Source organism: Trichoderma virens (assembly GCF_000170995.1).
Source record: "Trichoderma virens Gv29-8 chromosome Unknown TRIVIscaffold_80, whole genome shotgun sequence".
Taxonomy (NCBI): Eukaryota; Fungi; Ascomycota; class Sordariomycetes; order Hypocreales; family Hypocreaceae; genus Trichoderma; species Trichoderma virens.
The window spans coordinates 51,805-75,155 of record NW_014013669.1 but is presented as its reverse complement, the minus strand read 5'-3'; the positions used below and the strand labels follow the sequence as shown (position 1 = coordinate 75,155).

General features: G+C 50.3%; 6 protein-coding genes across 6 annotated transcripts; 3 read left to right on the top strand and 3 right to left on the bottom strand.

Annotated features, from left to right (window-relative positions):
• Positions 1–1,033: 1,033 nt before the first annotated feature.
• On the top strand, positions 1,034–5,348 carry TRIVIDRAFT_58763 (uncharacterized protein; the record flags this gene model as incomplete). The annotated part of the gene is made up of 5 exons (XM_014098976.1): positions 1,034–1,261; positions 1,379–2,515; positions 2,590–3,104; positions 3,165–3,481; positions 3,565–5,348. The coding sequence occupies 5 exons, from the start codon at positions 1,034–1,036 to the stop codon at positions 5,346–5,348; spliced, it is 3,981 nt and encodes a 1,326-aa protein (XP_013954451.1).
• Positions 5,349–6,188: 840 nt separating this feature from the next.
• On the top strand, positions 6,189–9,581 carry TRIVIDRAFT_112883 (uncharacterized protein; the record flags this gene model as incomplete). Its single annotated transcript, XM_014098975.2, has 4 exons — positions 6,189–6,629; positions 6,696–7,199; positions 7,266–9,241; positions 9,338–9,581. The coding sequence occupies 4 exons, from the start codon at positions 6,189–6,191 to the stop codon at positions 9,579–9,581; spliced, it is 3,165 nt and encodes a 1,054-aa protein (XP_013954450.1).
• An 833-nt stretch (positions 9,582–10,414) lies between these two features.
• Positions 10,415–12,998, bottom strand: TRIVIDRAFT_58765 (uncharacterized protein; the record flags this gene model as incomplete). Its single annotated transcript, XM_014098974.1, has 6 exons — positions 10,415–10,708; positions 10,773–11,039; positions 11,125–12,583; positions 12,696–12,727; positions 12,804–12,865; positions 12,983–12,998. The coding sequence occupies 6 exons, from the start codon at positions 12,996–12,998 to the stop codon at positions 10,415–10,417; spliced, it is 2,130 nt and encodes a 709-aa protein (XP_013954449.1).
• Positions 12,999–14,372: 1,374 nt separating this feature from the next.
• Positions 14,373–16,692, bottom strand: TRIVIDRAFT_68951 (glycosyltransferase family 2 protein; the record flags this gene model as incomplete). The annotated part of the gene is made up of 3 exons (XM_014099148.1): positions 14,373–16,296; positions 16,394–16,560; positions 16,651–16,692. 3 exons carry the CDS (start codon positions 16,690–16,692, stop codon positions 14,373–14,375), a joined length of 2,133 nt encoding a protein of 710 aa, XP_013954623.1.
• Positions 16,693–17,747: 1,055 nt separating this feature from the next.
• Positions 17,748–18,482, top strand: TRIVIDRAFT_92940 (uncharacterized protein; the record flags this gene model as incomplete). The annotated part of the gene is made up of 1 exon (XM_014098973.1): positions 17,748–18,482. One exon carries the CDS (start codon positions 17,910–17,912, stop codon positions 18,072–18,074), a length of 165 nt encoding a protein of 54 aa, XP_013954448.1.
• Positions 18,483–18,522: 40 nt separating this feature from the next.
• On the bottom strand, positions 18,523–22,757 carry TRIVIDRAFT_77520 (uncharacterized protein; the record flags this gene model as incomplete). The annotated part of the gene is made up of 9 exons (XM_014098972.1): positions 18,523–18,626; positions 18,685–18,829; positions 18,957–19,244; positions 19,310–19,604; positions 19,662–19,815; positions 19,884–20,175; positions 20,271–22,288; positions 22,355–22,399; positions 22,460–22,757. 9 exons carry the CDS (start codon positions 22,476–22,478, stop codon positions 18,523–18,525), a joined length of 3,360 nt encoding a protein of 1,119 aa, XP_013954447.1.
• Positions 22,758–23,351: the final 594 nt, after the last annotated feature.

Here is a 23,351-nt window from a genome sequence, read left to right as displayed (position 1 = left end):
GCCGGCTCTATGGCTAACAGGTGTTATGTCTGCAATCGCCGAGAAGCGCTCCTGGGCACACTGGGGTGAATGAGGCTTACACGTCCAGTCATATATCGAATTTGCCCATGTACAGTTTAGTATTGGTACTGGCTGTAGTTGATGTTGGTGCAGTACATGAGCTTGAGTAGCGCCAAGTGGTGGATACACGCAGCCAACCGCGGCCCCACTCCACATTTTGTACAGCTCGAGGTACTTGTTAGTGCCCGGCAGACAGCTTCTTCGCCGTTCTGGCACTCGATGCCGTCCTGGAGGAATAGCTGTGGTACTTGCGGGCGCACCTGGCCGTTGTTGTAGCCAATTCCTGCATCAAGTAACCCGAGCTGCAGGATACCTCCGAAGCAGGTACATGCGGATCGGCCGAGACGGTTTGACGTTGCCCGTCCCATCCTGCCTAGGCCAGCCACCAGTGAGCTCTTCCTCTGCACCTCCAACCTGCTGCCTCCAGCATTCTCATTCATCCTTTGGCCTACTTCTATCCACGCTCTTCTTCTTCTCCCCTTTGCCGAAATTCTCGCCTGATTTAGCCGTGACTCGCCTGAAAACCGCTCACCCTCCGTTACCTCTAGCTCCAGCTCAGGCCGCTGCCTTTAGCTTGGCGTGAATGCTGCAAAGACCAGACATCAGTGCCCAGCGCCTCATCACGCCTCAGCTAAATCGACAAACATTGTGAGCACTGCACGTACCAACATCAACGTCATCAGAGAGTGCCTAAGCCCAGGCCTTGCACTAGCATCACCGTCCGTCTTCCTCCTGGCCGTTGGCTGATGTGATCACGACATTGTCCCACTGAGTCAAAGCAACAAGGACAATGCTCCTCTGGCTGTGCGACTTGTTCTGATATTACACACTCCTCCCACCTATCTGCCGTCCCTGTTGACTACTAGGTAGTGCAAGCAGAAAAAATAGCTCCACCGAACTTGAGTCACTTGCTTCGCCTAGTCCCCCGGTCATCACGTCTTCCTGGATGATGTTATGATAAGACACTCATAGCATGGCCTTCCAAACTAGAGTTCTGAGAGATGGCGAGTGGGTTACTGAAACCGTCAACCTGCAAGCCGCCTTGAAAGCATCTGCCGCACCACAACTGGCCTCTGAACCCCTGCCACAGCCCCCAGTATGTGGTATTCTGTCCCAGACCATTGTTGAAAGCCCCGTGGTCCGATGGGTGCTTCCCGTTCGACTGCGCTCCAGCACTCATAATGATATTGCCTTTATTGGTGTAAGTCTCCCCCCCGTCCTGAAAAGCCATTCTATGGAGTCTGGCCGCGTATTTTCCTAGTCTAGTCATGATGTTCTTGTTTACTATCGTAGGGCTGTTTTGGCTGATATCCACCAGGAACATTTTGTCCAAATCAGTCAGCTTGGGAGGGATGGTCAGGTCCATGATGTCCTGCGCAAATCCGACTTTGGTTTCCGAATTCGAAATGCTGTTGTTCTCGGCGACAACCTAGAGCATGGCTTAGACGATGACCCATACGGTGTCGCTGTCAAACCAGAACCGCCGTCTTCGCCGCTGTCTCCAGGTGCCCATGGGATTTTTAATGACACCCAAAGCAATTCGCTCCCCCCACAGCTGCTCGTATTGATGCTGGAGTCTTGCCAGTTGCTTTTTCTCTTTGTGAGAGAACGACCTGACCACACGTTGGAGTTCGTCATAACCAAGTACGATAACCCTCGGCTGCTGCCTTACATGGGTTATCAGCTTGCCGTGGACCCATCTTCGCGATATATGGCTGCTGCGACTCCAGAAGGCATCTTCGTTGTCTACGAGTTGGAGGCATTGTCGGAGCTCAATAAGCAATACACAGAACAGGGATCCATCGAACCCATCATGTCCATACGCATCCGTGCAGTCAGCGGCGTCATTCACAAATTAGAATTCTTATTCCCTCGCCGCGAGGATGAGTATCATGTTATCCTGCTCCTGATCGTTGCTCGAAGGGAGCGGAGTCGTGGACCCCCTGTTTCTCGAATGGCAACGTACGAATGGGAGCTGGGTGAAGATCTTCAGACCATTTTTGCTGAAGAAAGGACTGGCACTCGACTCCCCAGGGAACATAGGATGCCTATGCTGCTTATTCCAATCAGGTTCAAAACCGCCTTTTTCGCTGTTTCTCAGTTCCATGTCGGCATCGTAAAGTATGCACTTTCGGGCTCGCCTGAATTCGAATCGTTACCGACACAACCTCCTGAGCCTACTTCGCTGTATACTGGCAGTGGTGAGCCGCTCTGGGTCGCCTGGGCGAGGCCCTTCCGCCGGAAGCAGTATTTTGAAAAAACAGACATTATCTATCTGGCCCGTGAAGACGGCGCGATTATTCATATTGAAATTGACGCCACCGAACTGCTCCCCTCGGTAACCAATGTTGGATGCGTGGGCGCCAATATTGACATGGCATTTGCTACAGCATATGACATCTTTTCTGATGTTCTCATTATTGGTGGAGACTCTGGCCCAGGCGGCATTTGGAAGGTAAGCTCTCGTCGAGCGGCATCAGATATATCATGAGCTATGTTGACAATAAGCTTTATCGTTCCCTTTTTTAGCTCGCTCCTCGTCAGGATCTCCAGAAGGTTGGAATCCTTCCTAATTGGTCTCCGGTCGTTGATATGACAACGACAAACGAATTCTCAAGCTGGTACGGCAACAACGCGGATCATCAATTAGCGCAATCCAGGACAACATCGCAACAGCGGAATAAGATACGCAAACAAGACAGCATTTTCAGCGCATCCGGTCGGGGCCTCGAAGGAAGTGTAGTGCAATGGAGATGGGGAATAGAGGCTCGAATTGGACTGGACATCGAAACCGGGGAACCCATTAGACAAGCATGGACATTTACAGCGCATCGTAACAACGATAGAGAGCTCTATGGGCTTTTGGCGCTGCCGCATTCGTCAGTTGTTCTTCGATTGTCAGAAAGTCTGGATCAAGTCGATGCCATACCACCTGAAGACACGCCGTTCGATTTGGCATCTAGGACTCTCCACACTGTTCAAGTGTCAGAGACTATAGTTCAAATTACGGAAATGTCAATCAATGTGGCTACTCCTACAGCAAGGTAAAGTGTTCCGCCAGGATTGCCGTGACTTTGAGGCTGTAATTCTGACTTCCTGGCCAGCTCACGATGTCTCATTGCAGAAGCCGTTGGCATGCCCGATGCCACGGCAGAAAGTGCTTTTTGCATTGGGCATACCGTCGTATTCTCCACGCATGTCGGACAAGTCTCTCGGTTGCATACCATGAAAGCTGAGGGAATCGATTTTGCCATGATAGGGAGTTGGGATGCACAGGGTGAAGTAACCTGCGTTTCAATATTCACCGTATCGAGCAACAGCTTCATCGCGGCCGCTTCCATGTATAATGGAGTGCCATGGATATCCATCTACTCAGCCTCTGGGGAAGCTATTGTTTCGAAGTCCATCACATCTGGTCAAGGTATGTCCTACACCTACTTGAGCACGGCACTGCTTGCCTGTCTACTACTACTTCAACGGGCTTCGATTGACATGATATGGCAGATGGAGTTGATGGTGCTGAACTGGAAGCACTAACGAGCATCTCGGTAGCCCACCAGGGTGAGGATCAAGTTGACCTTATTCTGGGCTCTCGTTGCGGCAGCCTTGTCACTGCTCGAATATCCGACCAATCTCCGGACAATATGACATGGAACTCTGAAGCCATTGGCGTGGCTCGAGTTGAAGTATTTCCATTTTCAGTCCCTTACACCGAAACGTCGACGGCTTTTGCTTGCTGTGATAATAAACTGATCCTACTCAGCAACTTTTCTCCAGATGATTGTAAATTCACCAGCAAACACTTCGTATGGCCAACAGATTCTAATGAACCATCGATGCCCTCCCCTCCGATTCATTCTGTCCACAGGGTACCGCAAAATCTCTCTGGGCAAGATGGGCATATATCTCTTCTAATCCTCGCGGGGTCAAGGCTACTCTTGGCTGACTGCGGCCCTCGCATTGGAAATGTGCCCAGGTCTATCTCTATTCACGGTACTCCGACAAGAATCATATTCTCGCATGTGTTGAACTGCCTAATCGTCGCGATGGTTACGGATGATAGGCCCACTCTGCTGTTTATTGACCCCGAGACAGGGCTGATTATCTCTGCTCCAACCGACAAGGATCGGCATCGTGTTGAATTTATTTCTGGCCTTGGCCGTCCCGGCGACAGGATATTTGGGCTCCATGAGTGGCTATACAAGAAAGATGGAAGGATGTTCCCTTTCCTTCTCGTAACCACCCAACATGGAGAGCTCATTATCGTATCTACGGAAAAGTTCTATGCTCGCGAGGGTGACCCCGACAGTAGACAACTGAGATACTGGACACGATATAAAAAACGTCTCCGCGGTGAAATCTTTTCGATTACAGGGGATTCAGAAGGACTAATATATTGCGTCGACCGGACACTTCATTGGGAAGTCCTCGATCTGGTGGAGAGAAAACTGAGACCTGTGAAACAGTTCCAATTAGACTCTCCAGCAACGTCTCTGCGCGTCTCAGGGGGCAAGCTCTTTGCGCTGACGGCTCTACACTCTTTAGAAGTGATAGACTACCAGTCTGAGGATGAGGAGACCATGGAACTCCTCCATGGTGACCAAGTCTCTAGGCGAGCGGTCCATATGATAGACGTGGGCGATCCGACTGACGGTCATGGTCGGTGGCCATTGACTCTCATATCAGACCAGGGAGGTATCATAGCTGGCGTCTGGGTTCCTCTGGGGCAACGGGACAAGGAATTCGACGTGGTATTCGAAGGCATGCTAGCATCTTCCGTGAGGAGATTTGCGCGAGCCCACAGCAGGCCGCCATGGCTCGTAGACAATACTCAGCGACGCTATGGGACACTGCCGAGCACTCATGATGGGACAGACATCATTGGCGTTTCGCTGGATGGTTCAATGCATCAATTTACGTTGCTTGGCCCTGAGCTTTGGCGATTCTTATTCACGGTCCAGATACTGGCCCAGAGAAAAGGCGGCATTGTTCCACTCAACACGATACATCGCGACGATAAGGTGGACATTATGGATCCGGATTTGCACCCAAGTTCAAAGATGATGCACATAGACGGAGACCTGCTGAAGCGGTGTTTGCATTTGCACATGCTAGAGAGGATTGTGAAATCCGAGGCTACTTTTGCATTATTTTGTGGTCACCTCGATGCTATAGGGGGAGGGAGTTACACTACTGACTTCAAACGCGAAGGCGAATCGAGGCGGCGAGAGAGATACTTTGAGCTTGGCTATGAGATTATCAAGTTTCTCGTCTCACCTACATTGTAAGGACAGGTGAAATTTTGTTATAGCATGATTCTGTATAGGCGAACACGGCTAAGCAGCTTTGGTGCTGTATGACTGGTACGATTTGGGCCTTTGGTATTTTCACAAGGGATGGATGGTATATGAAGTAAGTCTACTGGTTCGATTTTTATCATCTTGCTGCCTCTAGAGTAGGAGTATATCTGGGTGCTCTTTGATTGTTGAAGGGTTTCAATGCTTGTACAATCTTGCAGGCAGTAGGGTGTTGCCCCGCCTGGATTAACAAATTTGTGTGATTCCAACATAAGGTAGCTATGATATGCACATTTTGGCTGGCATTGAATGGCTGTATTTGCGATGCTGGGTACTAAATACTCGCCTGCTAGTTTCCGCATGGACACAGGAGATGTAGCTGCTACTTTGTACAAAGCAGAGCATAGCAGCGCATAGCAGAGTAAAGCAAAGAGTGTTAAATGGCGGGCCATCAAAATATCATATCGTGTCCCGCAGATGCCAGGCATGAAGGACCGACTCCATCGGCCCCGCAAGGCGAAGCCTAAAGGCCAGCCCACTTACTGTACAAGGCTTTCGTCTAACCACCACAAACAATTTACAGGTGGGCAGAAGTGGCGGGCGATTAGTGCGGGACAGCTCAGTATTATCTCTGGCCTTTTTTTTTTCTGGTGGCTTTTTTCCTCTCCCAGTGCATTATTCCTCCATTCTTCCGCTTGGAGATCCATCTTTGCCCATTCTCCCATTCTCTTCATCACCGTGGGGTTGAATTTTCTTTTCTAGGGTTTCTTCACTAATTGCACTGCCCCTCCTCTTTTTTTCGACCTTTCACCACCGACCAAAAACTCCAAGATGGCACCAAAGAAGAAGGGGAACAAGAATGCCCAGGAGGACTGGGAGGCGGAATTGGGAGAGAGCATCGCCCCGGCTGGAGATGCTCCTCCTGCCGCTGAACAGAATGGCGAGGACGATGAGGCTGCTGGCGGTGGCGGCCTGATGGCCATCATGCGCAAGAACAAGGAGAAGCGCAAGAAGAAGGGCATTGTGGACGAGGAGCCGGCACCTGAGCCGGTGGAGGAGGATCTGTCTGCCAAAGCACCAGTTGAGGCATCTCTGGACGATGACGAGTTTGCCTTGCCGCAGAAGAAAGGAAAGGGTGGCAAGGGCAAGCCTGCCCCGGCAGCGGCCGCGAAGGATGACAAGGATGACCTCGAAGAGCCGGGCAGGATACTCACAAAGGCAGAGAAGGAAAAGCTGAAGAAGGAACGTGAGAAGCAGCGTAAGAAGGAACAGGTTTGAACCCCCCATCTCATCAACACCATTGAACATTTTCAATTCTTAACAATCATGATGAATTAGGCTGCCAAGAAGAAGACTCCAGCACCTGCGAAAGCCCCAGAGCCGGCAAAGACGACTGCCAAAGATGAGCCCGCGGCTGAACCAGCGGCAGCTCCCGCCCCCGCCCCGGCCGAGACGGGAGGTAAAAAGAAGAAGATTCCGGCACATCTCGCCTTGATTCAGAAGCAACAGGAGGAGTTGCGTCGCAGGCAAGAGGAGGCTGTCCGTCTGGAAGCCGAAGCCAAGGCTTTGGCCGAAGAAGAGGAAAAGCGACTGGCCGAGGAAAACAAGCGCAAGGAAGAACAAAAGGCTCTCAAGAAGCAACGTGAAAAGGAGCGTATTGAGCAGCTGAAGAAGGAGGGCAAGTTCCTCACCAAAGCACAGAAAGAGGAAAAGGCTCGAAACGAGCTGAAGCTCCAGCAGATGCTTGCAGCAGGCATCAAGATTGGGCCTCAGGAAGAAGAGGGTGCACCTAAGAAGAAGGTGGTATATGACAGCAAGAAGAAGAGAGGCAAGAACGACAAGGTAATGAACCATTCCTCCGCTCTACCAATATCTCTAGCTAATGTTTGATTTCTCCCCCTTTTACAGAAGGATGAAGAGGCTGCTTTGGCTGAGGCCGCCGAAAGAGCTCGACTCCAGGCCGAGAAGGCCCTTAAGGAGGCAGAAGAAAAGGCTGCAAAGGAAAAGGCCGAGGCTGAGGCCAAGGCCGCCGCCTCCAAGGCTGCTCGGGAGAGCGACGTGGAGGATGACTGGGAAGCTGCTGCTAACAGCGAAGGGGAGGACGTCAAAGACAGCTGGGATGCTGATTCCGACGAAGAGGCGGAGAAGAAGGCCGCTGCCAAAGATAAGAAGGAGGAGGAAGACGAGGAGGAGGAAGACGAAAGCGAGTCCGAAGAGGAAGATTCCGAAGACGAGGCTGTATCAAAAGCCCAGCAACTCGAGGCTCAACGCAAAAAGGAGGCTGCCGAACGCCGAGAGAAGGCTCACCAGGCCGCCCTGGCCGCTCGATCCAAGGATAACCTGCGCTCTCCCATCTGCTGTATTCTGGGACACGTTGATACCGGAAAGACAAAGCTTCTCGACAAGATCCGACAGACCAACGTCCAGGAAGGCGAAGCCGGAGGTATTACGCAGCAGATTGGTGCTACATACTTCCCCGTCGACGCCATTAGGCAAAAGACGGCTGTGGTAAACAAGGATAGCGAGTTCGAATTCAAGGTGCCTGGTCTCCTTGTTATCGATACCCCTGGCCACGAGTCTTTCTCCAACCTCCGATCCCGTGGTTCGTCCCTGTGTAACATTGCTATTCTAGTCGTGGACATCATGCACGGTCTTGAGCCGCAGACTTTGGAGTCTATGCGCATGCTTCGTGAGAGGAAAACGCCCTTTATCGTGGCACTCAACAAGATTGACAGACTTTACGGATGGAAGAAGGTTGACAACAACGGCTTCCAAGACAGTCTGGCGCTTCAGAGCAAGGCGGTTCAGAACGAGTTCAAGAACCGCCTGGAGCAGACCAAGCTGGCGTTCGCTGAGCAGGGATTTAACTCGGAGCTCTTCTACCAGAATAAGTCCATGGCCAAGTTCGTCTCGCTTGTGCCAACATCAGCGCACACTGGTGAGGGTATCCCGGATATGCTGAAGCTTATCCTCCAGCTCACCCAGGAGCGTATGGTTGGCTCTCTCATGTATCTGTCCGAGGTGCAGGCAACAGTTCTTGAGGTCAAGGCCATTGAGGGTTTCGGTATGACCATTGACGTCATCCTGTCCAACGGTATCTTGAGAGAAGGCGACCGAATCGTGTTGTGCGGTACTGAAGGTGCTATTGTGACAAACATCAGAGCTCTGCTCACTCCAGCGCCACTACGCGAGCTGCGTCTCAAGTCGGCATATGTTCACAACAAGGAGGTCAAGGCCGCTCTGGGTGTCAAGATTAGCGCTCCTGGCCTAGAAGGAGCCATTGCTGGTTCCAGGCTGATGGTGATTGGTCCTGACGATGACGAAGATGACATTATTGACGAGGTCGAGTCAGATCTGGCAAACCTTCTCAGCAGAGTCGAGACCTCTGGTCGTGGTGTCAGTGTGCAAGCCTCCACTCTTGGTTCACTGGAAGCCTTGCTCGACTTCCTCAAGGACTGCAAGATTCCAGTGGCCAACGTTGGTATCGGTCCAGTTTACAAGCGTGATGTGATGCAGTGTGGTATCATGTTGGAGAAGGCACCAGACTACGCTGTGATGCTCTGTTTCGATGTCAAGGTCGACAAAGAAGCTCAGCAATACGCCGAGGATCAGGGAATCAAGATTTTCACCGCCGACATCATCTATCACTTGTTTGACAACTTCACCAAGCACATGGATGAGATGCTGGAGAAGAAGAAGGAAGAGTCCAAGATGCTGGCAGTCTTCCCTTGCGTCTTGAAGCCGGTTGCTATTTTCAACAAGACTGCTCCTATCGTCATTGGTGTGGATGTGGTCGAAGGTCAGCTCAAGATCAATGCGCCAATTGCAGCTGTCAAGACCAACCCAACGACAAACGCCAAAGAAGTCGTTGCCCTTGGTAGAGTGTAAGTTTTATTACCGCGTGCAATTCAACCCAACCCATCCCCCCTTTTCTATAATCTCTCTTGTCATTTTCAGTTACTGATACAGTATATTCTTAGCACTTCTATTGAGCGAGATCATAAACAGATCCCAGTCTGCAAAAAGGGCCAGCCTTCTGTTGCCGTCAAGATTGAAATGGGTGGTCACCAGCCCATATACGGTCGACACCTGGAAGAGGCCGACACGCTCTACAGCCAGATTTCGCGAGCTAGCATTGACACCCTGAAGGAGTTTTACCGCAAGGAGGTGACCAATGAGGAATGGCAGCTGATTATCAAGCTGAAGCCCCTGTTTGACATCTGAAGTGGTTGATAAGGAAGAGAGCAGAGGACAAAGAATCTTCTGCTGTTTCCTCGCCCACACTCACCAGCTATCCAGTGCCTCTGGCCTCACAGCTTCTGTCATATAACAAAACAGACTTTGTTCAAGTTTGTTTTGTTAATATCTCTTCTCCTCTTATTACATCCGTTATCATAAAAGCATTTGACTTTTTCATACCTCTTTTCTGTTTTTGGACTGTTGGAACATGATTTTTTTTTTTTTTTTTTTTTTTTTTTGCCTCTCTTTCCGTGCTTTGTTTGTTTGGTCGCAGGAAATAGCATGGAGGGAAAGGGGGGATTGCGGCTGGTTAGATTGTCAAAAAGAAGCGACAATCATATGTATCGAGTATAAAAAAGTAGCGGTTGGAGAGAAGAAAGAAAAAAAATCGTTTCTATAAAACTGGTGTATTGCCTCTCAATGGTAATGAAAACATGCTACGAGGAATAAATCAAGAGGCTGGAAAAGGTTTCAAGTTCAAATAGGCCAGGGTGTTGGTGAACACGAGAGTAACGGCGGAAAGTGAGATTACAATGGACTTCTTTTTTTAAACGTGTTTGGCATAAACAAACTTGTCTGCTGCTATCCGACTTGAAGTGACCATCGAGTAATGCTCGAGTCAAAATCTAAAAGAATTCCCTTCATGTGTATAAAAAGGTCATAACTACTTGGGGCATATGATATAAATGGATCTAGAATGTGTAGACATGTTTTCCCTCATGACAGTCCCTCCCTCCGTGTTTTACCAAAAGTCAACTTTTTCTATACTGTATATCCTTCTCGGGAGTTTTTACCCTCTCTCTGCCACAGCGTGGTATTTATTTGGGGTCACCAGCCTCCTCAGATTCGGTCTGAGGAGCATCGGCATCCTTCATCTCCTGGTCTGATCCGCCCTGGGCTGCCTTTTCGGCCTCAGCAGCCTTGCGAGCCTCTTCCTCAGCGGCTCTTTTGGCAGCCTGTTCGGCCTCGACGCGCTCCTGGACGGCACGGCGCTCAGCATCGACTTTCTCAAAGTGTCGCTGAACGACAGGTCCGGCAAGAGCTCGGATCTCCTCCATCTTGGAGACGTAGACACCCTTAGTGGCATCGTCGCCCTCATCGTACAGCCAGTCCTATAATCGCATTTAGTGACATGTTCTCACGTAACAGAGCGTAGGGGGCGCGCCATTCACATACCTCAGTGGACTCGAGCTTAGCTCGGATGGCGGACTTCTCGTCCTCGCTGGAAAGATCGGCGTACTGCTCGTCAAGCTTGGCTCGGAGATCATAGATGTAGGCCTCGAGCTCGTTCTTCTTCTCCTCTGTGTCAGCGACAAGCTTATCCTCCATAACCATGGCGGATTCCTTCTCCGTCAAAGCAGTCTTTGCGCTGGCATCCAGTGATGAAGTGCCGCTGGCAATGGGCAAATCGCCCTTTCGGACCTGCTTCTTGACCTTGCGGGTCTTTGTGGTATCGGTATCCATAGCCTGCGAAAAATTTGTGTCAGCCAAGTTTCTATCTTATCGACAAGGGTGGTGGGATACTCACATCAGCATCTTTCTTGTCGTCCTCCTTCTTGTCATCATCCTTGACCTCTTCCTCGACCTCTTGATCCTCGACATAGTAGCCGTTCTCGACATTCAGCACACCGTGAATGTTGACTCGGGCCTTGAGCTTGCAAATCATGAAGTCTTCCTTGCCATCGGCTTTGACGCCCTTCACAGAGAAGCGGCCAATCCAAGGGTTCGTTTTGCCAGGAAGCTCTTCAGAGTTAGCATAGCGGGCCTCCAAGTCAAAGGGCTGCTTTCGGTAGAATGTGAGAATCTTGGTCGAGGGCAGGACACCACCCTTGTTGAAGACGGTCAAGCTGGTGTCCTCATCGGGAATATCGGGAGCCTTCTCCCATCCAAACTCAATGGGGTAGCTGATAATATCCTGAACAGTGAAGTCACGAACTCGGAAAGCCGGGGACAGGATGGCGCAGCTGAAGGCACAGCCTCGAGCAATAGCCTCATCGGCGTTCATGGTGTAGGAAAGAGGCTTCTCGAAGAAGGCCTGGATGCGCTCCTTGAGCACGGGGACTCGAGATCCACCACCGACGATCTCAATAACGTCAATATCCTCCTTGGAGAGCTTGGCCTGGGCAAGGGCCTGCTCAAGGGGCACGTGGATACGAGCCAGCAGAGGCTCGACCATGGCCTCGAACTCTTGTCGAGTAACCATGGCGGAAGCATCCACGTCGTTCATCAGGGACTCAATGTTGACGGGAGCCTGCTGGTTAGCAGAGAGGATCTTCTTCGTCTTCTCAGCGGCAGCAATGGTACGAGCCATAGCTCTACCGTGGGTGTTGATGTCAACCTTGTACTTGCCCTTGAACTCCTTGGCCAAGTGGTCCACAAGGGCCTTGTCGAAGTCTCGACCACCGAAGTTGCGGTCCCAGGCAGTGGCCTTGACAGCCAGCTCACCCTTCTTGAACTCGACGATGGAGCAGGTGAAGTTGCTGTGGCCAATGTCGATGAAGCAAACACGGCGGGGCTGCTCCTCGGGAGCTGGGAGGTCAAGCTTGGTGATACCCCAGCCAAGAGCAGCGGCAGTGGTGTCGTTCATGAGTCGGAGAACCTTGAGGCCAGCAATCTCGGCAGCATCCAACAAGGCTCTGCGCTGAGAGTCCGTGAACCAAGCAGGGACGCTCAAGCAAAGGTCGGCAACGGGCAGCTTCAGCTCGTTGGCAGTGGTCTGCTTGATCTTGCTCAGGTACATGGCAACGAGCTGAGTGGCTGTGAACTTCTCGCTGTTGCCGAGATAGTTGACCTCAGCACCAACCTGTCCGTTGATGTCGACAAGGGGTGCGGTGACATATTGCTGCTCGGTCTGGATATCGGGATCGTTGAAGGACCGGCCGGCAAGACGCTTGAGGCAATTGACGGTGTTCTTGAGGTTGGAAATCTCCTGGGTCTTGGCCGCCTCGCCGAGGTAGCGTGATTTGGGGCCAAATCCTACCAGAGATCTGTGTGTCGCAGCAGCGTTAGCAATGATTGAGTATTACATGTGATGGGGGGTATTTATCGCTGATAAGACGAAGGGAGACCGGGGGGGTTATTGGGGGCAGCGGGACGTACGGCGTAGCTCTGTTGGAGACTTCATTGGTGATCTAGAGGAGGATTCCTTGGGTCAGTTCGGGGCCCAGCTCTGGTGAACGACTTGATTCTGAATTGATATTCACTCACCACATCGACGCCACGATTTCTCGCGACTGCAATCACCGTCTTGAGGGTTCCGAAATCGACACCTGCGCCGCAGGGAAGGGTTGGTCAGCATGAGAGGAAGTCTTTTCTTGATCTGTAACAGACAGGGACGCAGTATAGAAATAAGCATGAGAATGAACGAGCGGCAGAGGGGAACGTACCGACGACGGAAGTCATGATGCCAGTCTTATCTGTGTCTTTTGAAGAATCTCGATACAGGCGCACTTGGGTCGCAAGTGAGGGGCCCAAGTCAAAAAAGAATCCGACCAGGCAGAAGAAGAAATGAAAGGAGAGGGAGAGAGGCAGGAAAGAATCGAGCCTTGTGGGTGGGGAGCGAGAAAAGTGAAAGCAAAAGGACCAAAGAAAAAAAAAACCTAGTAGAGGCCGGTCTGATAGTGGCGGTTGCGATACAAAGTGGGATGCAAAATAGTTGGGAGGCCTGCTTTCTCCCTTGGGTGGTGGGCGGTGAGATCAGGTACTAATTGATGCGAACCTGAAGAAAATTTAGTGCGTGCTGCCAGCTGCTAAATACCTGTAGGCTTTCTTTTTTCCTCGCTCTGCGCTCTGCTGCCTCTGGAGGTACCTGTGCCGGGCGCGGGGCGCTGTTGGGCATGTATCTGCGCCGCCAGTGCACGGCAAAAAGGTACTCGGACCTGCCGCCCCGCCACGTCCCGGCAGGTACCTCATGGAATGTTGAAGAATTTTCCAGACTCCACGAGAAAGCTGAGCGCCGGAGCCTGACCACAGCCAAGGAGAATTAGCAAATGGAGGGACGGCATTGCCTTGTCGCGTTACCTAACCAACAGCCCAATGCCAGCTGCCAAGAGCAAGTCGCTGCCAATCGCCTGTGCTGTACATGTAACAGTCCCTTGTTGACGGGCTAGGTAGGCGCCTTTGATTGCAGATATTATGCCAACAGGTACTTACCGCCTTGGTACCTAATTCTGCCTACCTGTACTCCGTACCTAGGTAGGTACTAAAGTATTCGTTTCTCTTCTCTCTTTGTGATGTAAACACCCTGAACTACTACCTAAAAAGCATTAAGCTTTGTCTCTTTGTGCACATTGATTTGTTAGGTCAGTGGCTTTCTTCCACGAGAAACAAGCCCTCAATCACAAATTACCCCGCCAATACGCCTTTGTCACTTCTAATGCCCCTCCTTCAAGCCTTGACTGCCCCGCCATGCCCAGGAATACAGAAAATTACAGCGCTGTTGTAACAGTCATGGCGTTAGAGAAACAGGCCTTGGCACATAATGGCGCAACTCAATGACAACAAACCAGCTCATTCTCTTTTCTACGCTCTTTAGTCGAACAGGCATAATTCGTAATCATAAGCTGTTCTCTAGCTAACTCAGAGGAGGGGAGAAAGAACAAGTAGAAAACAGAAAAAGAAAAACGAGGCAGTACGTGTCTATAGGTATGTATGCAATAACTATGTTCAAATGATATAACCAAAAAGCCACACCGTTATGAAAACTGGATGCTCTTCTCATCTTTCTGGTTTTTGTATTCGTGAGAAAGCCACCTCGGCCAGCCCTAAGCCACCGTCTCACGGATCTGACGACAGGTCAATGAGCTCAACATCCGGCGATTCTTTGCTTAATCCAGTACCGGGTCGGGTGGTTCGCTGAAACTGTGCCCGTTGGGCTATCGCGTACTTTCTCCTGTCTTCTTCTCCCATGAACTGATCCATTGAAACGGCCCCAGGTCCGTTGAGCTCGAATCCCTCCAAAGAGCCTCTCTGCATCGCGTCCCATGAGGAAGACGGAGTAGTAGAAGACGCAAGCGGTGTCTCGATGTCAACATCTGACTCGTCAAAGTGTGTATAGAGTCCTGCCGGCGTCCTTTTCCGGGCTGAGAACATGCCGTCAATGCCATCAGGGGGTCTGACAACACTCCTCTTGCGTCCAAGCCCAGCGTTAGAGGATGCGCCCTTGGCCGCTGCCGCCTTTCGCGCCTCGTGCGCGGGTAGAAAGCTCTCGGGAACCACATTGAGCTCATCGCCCTGCATCTCGGCTTTCTCGGCCGCCTCTCGTGCGGTTGTGTTGTTATCGGCAGCGGCAGCATCCGCTCGTGGCCCTCCCCATGTCCGCTGGCCAGCGGTGAATATGCCATATACCATATAATACCAGTTGAAAAAGGGGTTCAAGACAAACATTAATGGGTATAGCCATATTTTAAAGCGCCGAAGCTTCGCGCCAAAGTATATCATGAGTAACCAGTTCAGCCCAAGCGACACTCCGATGAATCCAACCGGCAGGTCCTTAACTTTGGCAACAGTCGATATCAGTGCGAGGACCATGATGAAGAAGAGAAGTGCAGTTGTTCGGATGGTGTTCTGCATGAAGCGGACAATGATCAAGAGAGGATATCGTTTCCACAGCCGCCAGTCAGTCAGCATACACACCTCGTTGGTGATGAAGCCTAGAAACCATCGCCTCCGCTGCTTAATAAGGGAGCGGTAGGTCTGTACGGCTTCAGTTTTACAAAACGCCGACGTGCACATCTGAATCTGGTATCGCTGCTTGGCGCCAATCATGAAGAGGTGAGTGAGCCAGCGATCCTCTCCCAGGTGGCACTTTGCAAAGTCGAACAGGTCCTCGCACTGCTCAGCCTTGTCAGCAAAATAATACTTGGCCATCCTCCTAAACGCGGAAAAGCGAAGCATGGTCAGGGCAACCGGAAGACACGTCACAGAGCCGCAGCCGGATTCCACTGTGCGCTCAAACAACTGGCCGTGAATGTACTCGATATCCTGAAGCAGGGTGATGATGCTATGTTTCCTCGTGGTCGACGTAATGACGCCAGTCATGGCCAGCATGTTTCTAGAATTGCCGGGACTTAGCTCCATATCATAAACAAAGTTCTGCAAGCAAACTTTGTCCAATATGCAATCTGAATCGATGAAGAGGATGAACAAATTGTCGTTCATCTTGAGGTATTGTTCGTACACTCTATCAATGAGTTTAAACGTCGATTTCTGGCAGTGTCTCTTGCCACCGTGAGGAAACCGAGAGATGGTTATGCGGGCTTCCTTGTATGTGACATCGATGCTCCTCGGATAGGACTCCATGGTTAGGGGAACTCCTAGCTTTTCTATCGTATTGAGATAGAGCTCATCTTCCTGGTCTCCATCGAAGGAGAGGAATACATGAATGCAGGCAGCAGGATAGTCGCAGTCAACAACAGAGTTGATAGCTGTGATAAGCACATCAGGCTCTTCCTTGTAGCATGGCATAACAATCACAACTTTGGGCGCGGTGACATCATCAAGCACTTGCTTCATCCTCTTTGTGCGCCCAAGCTGATTGGTAACAAGTTGGTAGACGCAGAAGAGCCAGGGCACTGTAAGAAGGATGGAAAAGCTCCAAAAGGCAAACCATTGGAGAACAGAGACAACAGATTCTGGCCAGTATTTGGAGACTTGGCTTGGCAGTGGCAAGGTTACCACCATGATGGGGAGAAAGATGGCCCTATAGAAGGTGGTTGTCAACAAGCAAGATTCTCTCCTCAAGTGTGGCATAGCTTTTTTATATATATCTACATGTATATTCTCACGAACAGACGTACCTGAAAGCCACAAAGGCTATCCCGACAACGACACAGAGGACGTTGATAGACCAATGTTCAGCTTTTCGGAATGCCTTGTATAAGCAATACACAAAAGCTGCCAACCAGAGGAACCACTCCAGTAGGGCCATAATCATGACGACTCCAACGATGGCCGTATAAACAATCTAAACCGGTGTGCATCCAGGCTCGTATTAGTCATTTATCACCATCATCTGTGAATTGGCGACGATGTTGGGGCACAAGAGTCCACTTACATCTTTAACGGGCCATTCTGGCCCAGCCGAGTCGCCCGCCATCCTGTCTCCCCAGCTACCACAAGTAATGGGAAATAGTAATGAGATTCTTGGTGCTGAGAACAGAGCGTTGTTCCGAACCCCAGTTGAGAGGCATGCCAGTACGAAGGTTTAAAGATGGTTGCTGAATTCTTTCATGACAAAATCATGGATACACGCACGTACACACACCAAAAGATCTTTTCAATTGGTAGGGAGAAAGAAAAAAGAGACAGAACAAAGAGAATTCAAATACAGATTGGGGCCCTAGATCGCAACGGCTTTATTCTTGCATGCCACCAGCCGTCAGACCTTTGCCGAAGGTGAGGCTGAGTAGAGATTGGTCGTGACACCCTGTGGCGAACAGCAATGAAATCCCAGTCTGAAAAAAGTGACAAAGGGAAGACGGAAAAAGCAGTCGATTTGGCTCGCGTATCCGTGTATCACAGCATCCCCGCCCACGCTGTAAATGGGAAGCCCGATTTTACAACCAGCGAGCGAACTGCGAAGCGACAAGCAGGGCACAGAGCCGAGAGCAGATTAAAAACGGCAAACGAAAAATGAAGAAAAGAACATGGACAAGATGCTTATGAGAGGAGCGGCAAGTGATGTGCACCACCACCTGCTGGATTTGGTCGTACGGGAGAATTCTCTCGGAACTGGTAAGACCCAGGCAGAGAGACTAATGTAATAGCAACGGCTGCAACTGTCATCACGGCCCAATATGGGGACCACGACCTACCGAATCGGGACCGATTGGCAAAAGCTGGAAGAAAAGACAAAACAGGAACAGCAAAGGGAAAAGGAAAAGGAAAAGGAAAAGGAAAAAGGAAAAGATGAAAATCCCTCCCCGAATTACGTTCGTTGGGTCTACGCAGCAGCAATACGGGCTGCACAGCACGTACGAGTACTTACGATTACTCTCTGGTACTCATATTGATTGGTTAATCCTAGTACCATCTGAGTACCTAATGCAGAGCTCGGACGCCTTAAAATAGCAACAATAACATCAATCTGCCGTTCAAAGAATCACCTTCTCGTTGCATTGGGTACCTTCAATGCTTCGAGCTTGCTTTAGTAGAGCGGTAGTACGTGGTGCATTTACAAAAATACAAAATATCAGCCCGGTAGCAGCATGTAGACTATTTAGATGCCCGTCACAGCAGTGGCCTGGCAATCGCCATGTCATCTCCTCTGGCCTCAATCTTGTCTGGCGGTGGTACCTTAAATACTACATCAACATGCTACAACAACATGAGTACCTACATGTAGCACAGAGGTGCTCCCATGCAAGGGCTTTCAGTCCCAAGTCCCTTGCATTGGCCCCTTTGATGCCGCGACACGGCGGTATTGGCTCAATCTGTCGGTGCCACTCCTCCCATCGCGCCTGTCAACCACAACAATAGCTTTCCCTCGCCAAAGCTCATTAATATCGCTCCAGCCACCCTTCACACCCAGATAAGCGTAGCATTTAGGGAAGCCCCCATAAGGAGAAACCGCTCATCTCTACAGCAACCGCCCTTCTGTAGTAGCTCGGCAATCATGAAGCGTAGCTAGAGTAGATGCTCAGGCTCAGATTGGAGCTTGAAACCCTCCCCCTGTTAGACTTGGCTTTCATATCAAGTAACAGTGAGATGGCAAAGGCGCGTTGTGCCTAAGAGGCCTTATAGGCAACTCCCATTGTCAAGGGTGATCTGCCTGCTCGTGGTATATGGCACCACTCATTGCAACTTTTCGCGAGAGAAGCAGGCTGGTGCGCCAATAATGCCAAAATTCGGTGGTCGTTGAGGTGCCCAGTTCTAGCGACAGCACGCGTCGCTATAGTAATTGCTCGTCGATATACAGAAATCATTGCTACCAATCCACGTCGCTAAGCTGCAGTTTCCGAACACGTTGACCGCGATCCTTGTTCGGCTTATCTACCCGGTTATGGTAGAATGTTGCCGGTCGTTCGTTGCCTATTTCAGTCAGTCCATGTATACAAGGCAGTGATGGTAAATGTGGCCAGGTAGGTACACTCACCATCTTGATCATCACTCTGCTGAAGGTCATAGTTGAGGACGAGATTTTTGATCCGCTGCTGTTCCTCTCTCTCTGCCTGCTGCTGTGTCTTCATGGCAATTGCAAATGTCGAGTCCGAAGGTAACTCGACCGTACGAGTCTAAAGTCTAAGTCAGAATATGTTGCATGGGGATTGGTAAACCATTGGGGGGGTTCTGCCTCAAAGAAATGGAAAGGAGGAGCAGAAAAGAAAAAGAGAAAAAGAAAGTTTAGCGATGGCAACGTACCTGTTGCCGATTACCTCTCTTTGTCATCAAAGAGAATGCCATGGTACCGCTCTGTCCTGTCTCCCCAGAGCCGGTGGAGATGGACTCCCGGTTTCTAGATCGTACAGGGAGCGGCACATCAAACAGCTGCTTGCGCTCAAATTTGCGAGATTCAAGGCTTTCCGACATCATTTTGGCGTATTCTCGTTCAAATTCCGCTTCATCTTCGGGATCTACAACTTCCTCTTGCCTGGTCACAATAATGGCCTCGTCGTATTCACTCTCATGGGTAGAGTCATTATCGCCATCCTGTCAACGATGCTGTTTAGTAGGCCTGTCATATGGCAATTGCTCAAGTGGGTGTTGCGCCGTACCTCTGCTTCCTCTTCTTCTTCTGAAGCGCTGTCATCGTCACCATCGCCATCCGCTTCTACGTCGTCCATGTCACCGTTTTCATCCTCAGATGATGGCCCACTTGTAGCGTCGTCTACTTCAGCAACTCTGTCTACTCCTGCAGTCTTCTGGTCCTGAGCGATAGCAAGTTGGAAAGCCTTGGTCGCCTCTTCAATATCTTCCACGAATTTCCATTGAGGCCTTGTTAGAGCAAATGTATCGAGCACAAGAAACTCAATGTCTAATGGCAGAGGGGATTTCGTATGGACATAATACTTGAAAATCCATCAGATTAGTCACATTTCGTAGCAGACGTTATCGGCTTGCCTTACCTGGAAAAATGAGAGGAAATAGTCAAGCTTCTTCCCAGCAGCGCCTCGATTGAAGAACATGCCACAAGTTTCTAGCATGATGGAGATGAGGCGGATTCGGAAGTAATCGTCTGGTGGATCAAAGACATTGAGCTTGCCCATGACAGGTGGCCCGCCTATGAGCAGATTAGATTGTTTGTTTCCAAGGCAGCCGAGGCCGGTCAGGGAGAAGATGGAGCCTTACTATATCCAAATAGTACGATTTTGTACATGGTATCAAAAATTACTGGATGTTCTAGCATACGGTAGTTGTAGAGCTCGCCGAGGTACTTGACCTCGGCGACGCGGCGCTGGGAAAATCGGAAGTCGTTCTGCTCTAGCCCAAAGCAAATAGATTCTAGGACATTATCAATGATTTTGACTACAAAGTGCGGATGGTGCCGGTAGAGCGCGCTCAAAAGAATGCCGAGAAGATGAATATTTCCGTATTTCACTTTGCCAGGTTTAGAAAAGACCTTTTCTAAAATAGCAACGACCTGGTTTTGAGTATTAGTTAGCTGAAATGGGAGAGAGAAAGATTGTAACATCTAAGCCACAAGATTGAGAAAGGAAAGAGAGAGTAGATCCATACCTCTGTTTCTTCCCAGTGGAGTCTGCGAATCTGCTTCAGGATTTTGCTGTAATTTCGTTTAGTCATATCGCCATAAATCAACTTTCGAATAAAGAGCTCCATCGGTGTTCGCTCTTTCTGCTCAATGGCAGGCCGTTCTGGAGGGTCAACATGGTACACAGCATTATCAATGAGCATTCTCTCTGGCTGGCCAATATGTTGCACAGACTTCTTCCTCTGCAATGTCTCGAGGAAACTTGCCATTCGAGGCGCTGTTTCAGGGTTCCTGAGAAGATACCGCCCACAATTTTCAATTAAATTGCACAGAATCTCAATGTTCATGCGAGAGAAATCGTCAAGGCTGACTTTAAGGCAGTGGAAAACAACATGCTCGGGGACAACTCCAAACTTGGTGAGCTCTGCCAAATACCGAATGTTGCTGAGCCGAACTTGGCCCAAGAAATCTTTCTCCTTGCGGCGCTGCAAGCTACGAAATTCTGCATCCAGATAGTCGACTAGTCCCTTTGGGACATCTGGCATATATCTCCCTAGAGTAGCAACCAGACGTGCCCAAGAAGGTAACAGATCACTCCGGCCTTTGGGGACTTCCGTCAGCGCCTTAACCAGTCGGTTGCGAGACGCCTTGGAATTGAGAAAGCAGAAGTCAATGGCTGTCTGATCAATAATATCCTTGTTCGTGAGATCAGGCAACCGAGCCAGTATGGCATCTACCTGGGCTCCAATAGTCTTGTTAGCAATAGCCATCGATTGATCATCGATGGGCTCCGGGGCCTTTGTAGTTTCTGTGCTCTCGGCTGATTCTGGTTTCTTGGCAGTCTGCTCTTCGGTCTCCGATTTCTTCTTCTTGCCATCATCTAGAAGGATGGCCGGAACTTTGCCCTTGAGGTCAACTAGATTTTCGTAGAACCGGCGTTCGTCTTCATCTTCCCAGATGCCGGCACCATCAGCCATGGATCGCAGGTAGTCACCAGTCTTAACCAGGCCTATAGAGCTATTTGAGGCTGCAAGGGGATCATTGGAATCTTTCAAGCTTGGCATTTCCGCGCCAATGGCGTCGGCTATAACCTGCGCATTGGCAACAAGCCTATCCTGAGCCTTTACTTGCTTCTCATAATTAGCCTGCCTATCTTCGAAGACCTCCCCAGACTTGACATATGCCTCGGCGTTGCGTCGTGCTTGGCTGTGGATTGATTTCTGATCACGAACAATGTGATTGGCGACGTCATCGAAGTATTTCTTCAGTATTTCCTTGAACTTCTCTGCCAACTCGGGAGGGGTGAAGGGTTGGTCTTCGGTCGATGGTTCAGTTGCATCTTCGCCGGTTGGCAAGCTATCATCTTCCCCGGGTTTGCGACTTTCGGGCGTAGTCGTCCGGATCCCCAGAATATCCCAGCTGAAAGCCTTGACGAAGATGACGAGCAGCGGTAAGTTGGCATGCTCCCTATCGTAGCCGAGAAGGTCTTTCAGGACTTCGAGCGGAAACGGGTCTGAAGAGCCGCCAGGTTTGGAGTTGCCTCGAGTCTTCAACTCTACCGATTTGCCGGTGGCGCCTTTGGTTGCATCGTCCGGTTTGCTGGCATCGTCCAGGGTCCTGAGTACGCCGACTAACCAGAGTTCTGTGATAACCCTGAGAAGAGCACGCTGGCGGGTGATGCGTTCTTTCTCCTCCTTCTCGCGAACTTCTGCCGGTAAACTCTTTAGAATGTTCTTGTCGGGCGTGGCCATACCCTTCCCAAGGAGCCAGGTAAGGTATTCGGTGAATTCGGTAGGGCCAAACCGTTGGTGGAGAGCGCTCACGATTTCAACCGCGGCATCGATCTCTCCCGGAGACTTGAGCCTGCAAAGGCCTTCGTAGCAGGCAGATATAATCTCGGACAGGTATTTGTGCAAGCTCAGAGTCCGAATCTCTTGCAAGAACGTCGAGAGGGTCGCAGCGCTGATGGCAGTCCGAAGCCTTTTTATAAAGGCCGTATTCTTCTTGAGCGACGAGTCAAGCGAGCTGCTGACATTGATGAGGCCTTCACAGAGAGGTTAGTTGGCAGGCAACCAAGCATTGGGGAACAGAACCGGTCTCCATGCTATACCTTTGTCGCCATCCCAAGCCTTTTCATTCAGAGCTCGGAGCTCTCCTGGAGATCACTGTCAGCCCACGAACAAGCCGTCAACAAGGTCGCAAAATCAACACGCACGCTTTCTTGCGCGATCCATGGGAACCCGTAAGGTGAGTCTGGGTTGCGACAGCCGATTCTGGTCGAGGTACTACATTCGAGCGTAACGCTGCACTGCTAAGGGATGTACTGCCCTGGAACTCGGCACTGTTGTTGGGCAAGGCGAACCAGCAGCATCGGTGCGTCCGAGGGAACTGATCGGACAAAGCAAGATAGTCGTTGAGCAGTTCAGCCAGATAAGGTAATCATAGGCAAAGACCTTGGTCTTTTGCGCCACGAGATTGACGCAAGGCTAAAGCTAAGGCTATGCAGAATGGCTAGAACTCCGATAGAGCGAAACTCGGATAAATACCAACCTTTGTCGTCAAGAGCTTAATTCACCTTGCGGCGCTAGACTAAGCACAGGCACTGGCAGCCGGAACAACGTGACTGCGAGATCGGGCTTAGCCTAATGCGATAACGTGCTCCTGCGTGCTAGTCCATAGATAGTTACGGGCAGAAGTGTATTGGCCAATCAGCTCGAGACATTTCCATCAAGCCTTCTTTAAATGACATCTTCGGTGAGCCTCGTGAAGCCAGAGCAAGCGTCGCTCAATGAATACTTGTTTTCACCCAAGAAATAAAGCAACAATAACATCTGCATAGTCAAATAATCGGTTCTAAAACAGGCGTGACATCAGTATCGATAATTAAACTGCAACTTCAGAAGATACAACTAAATGAATCCAAATCCTGCCTGCGAATCTTCAAAGTTCAAACAAATCGTCAACTCTACAGGGTAGGGGTCTAAGCACACGAGCGATCAAGCAACCCCTACATCACGAAAATGCTGCTTCCCACGGGTGTAGCGGCTGATGAACGGATCGTTAAGATTCGTTCCACAAATATCCGCCGGTGTATGATTCGAACTCAG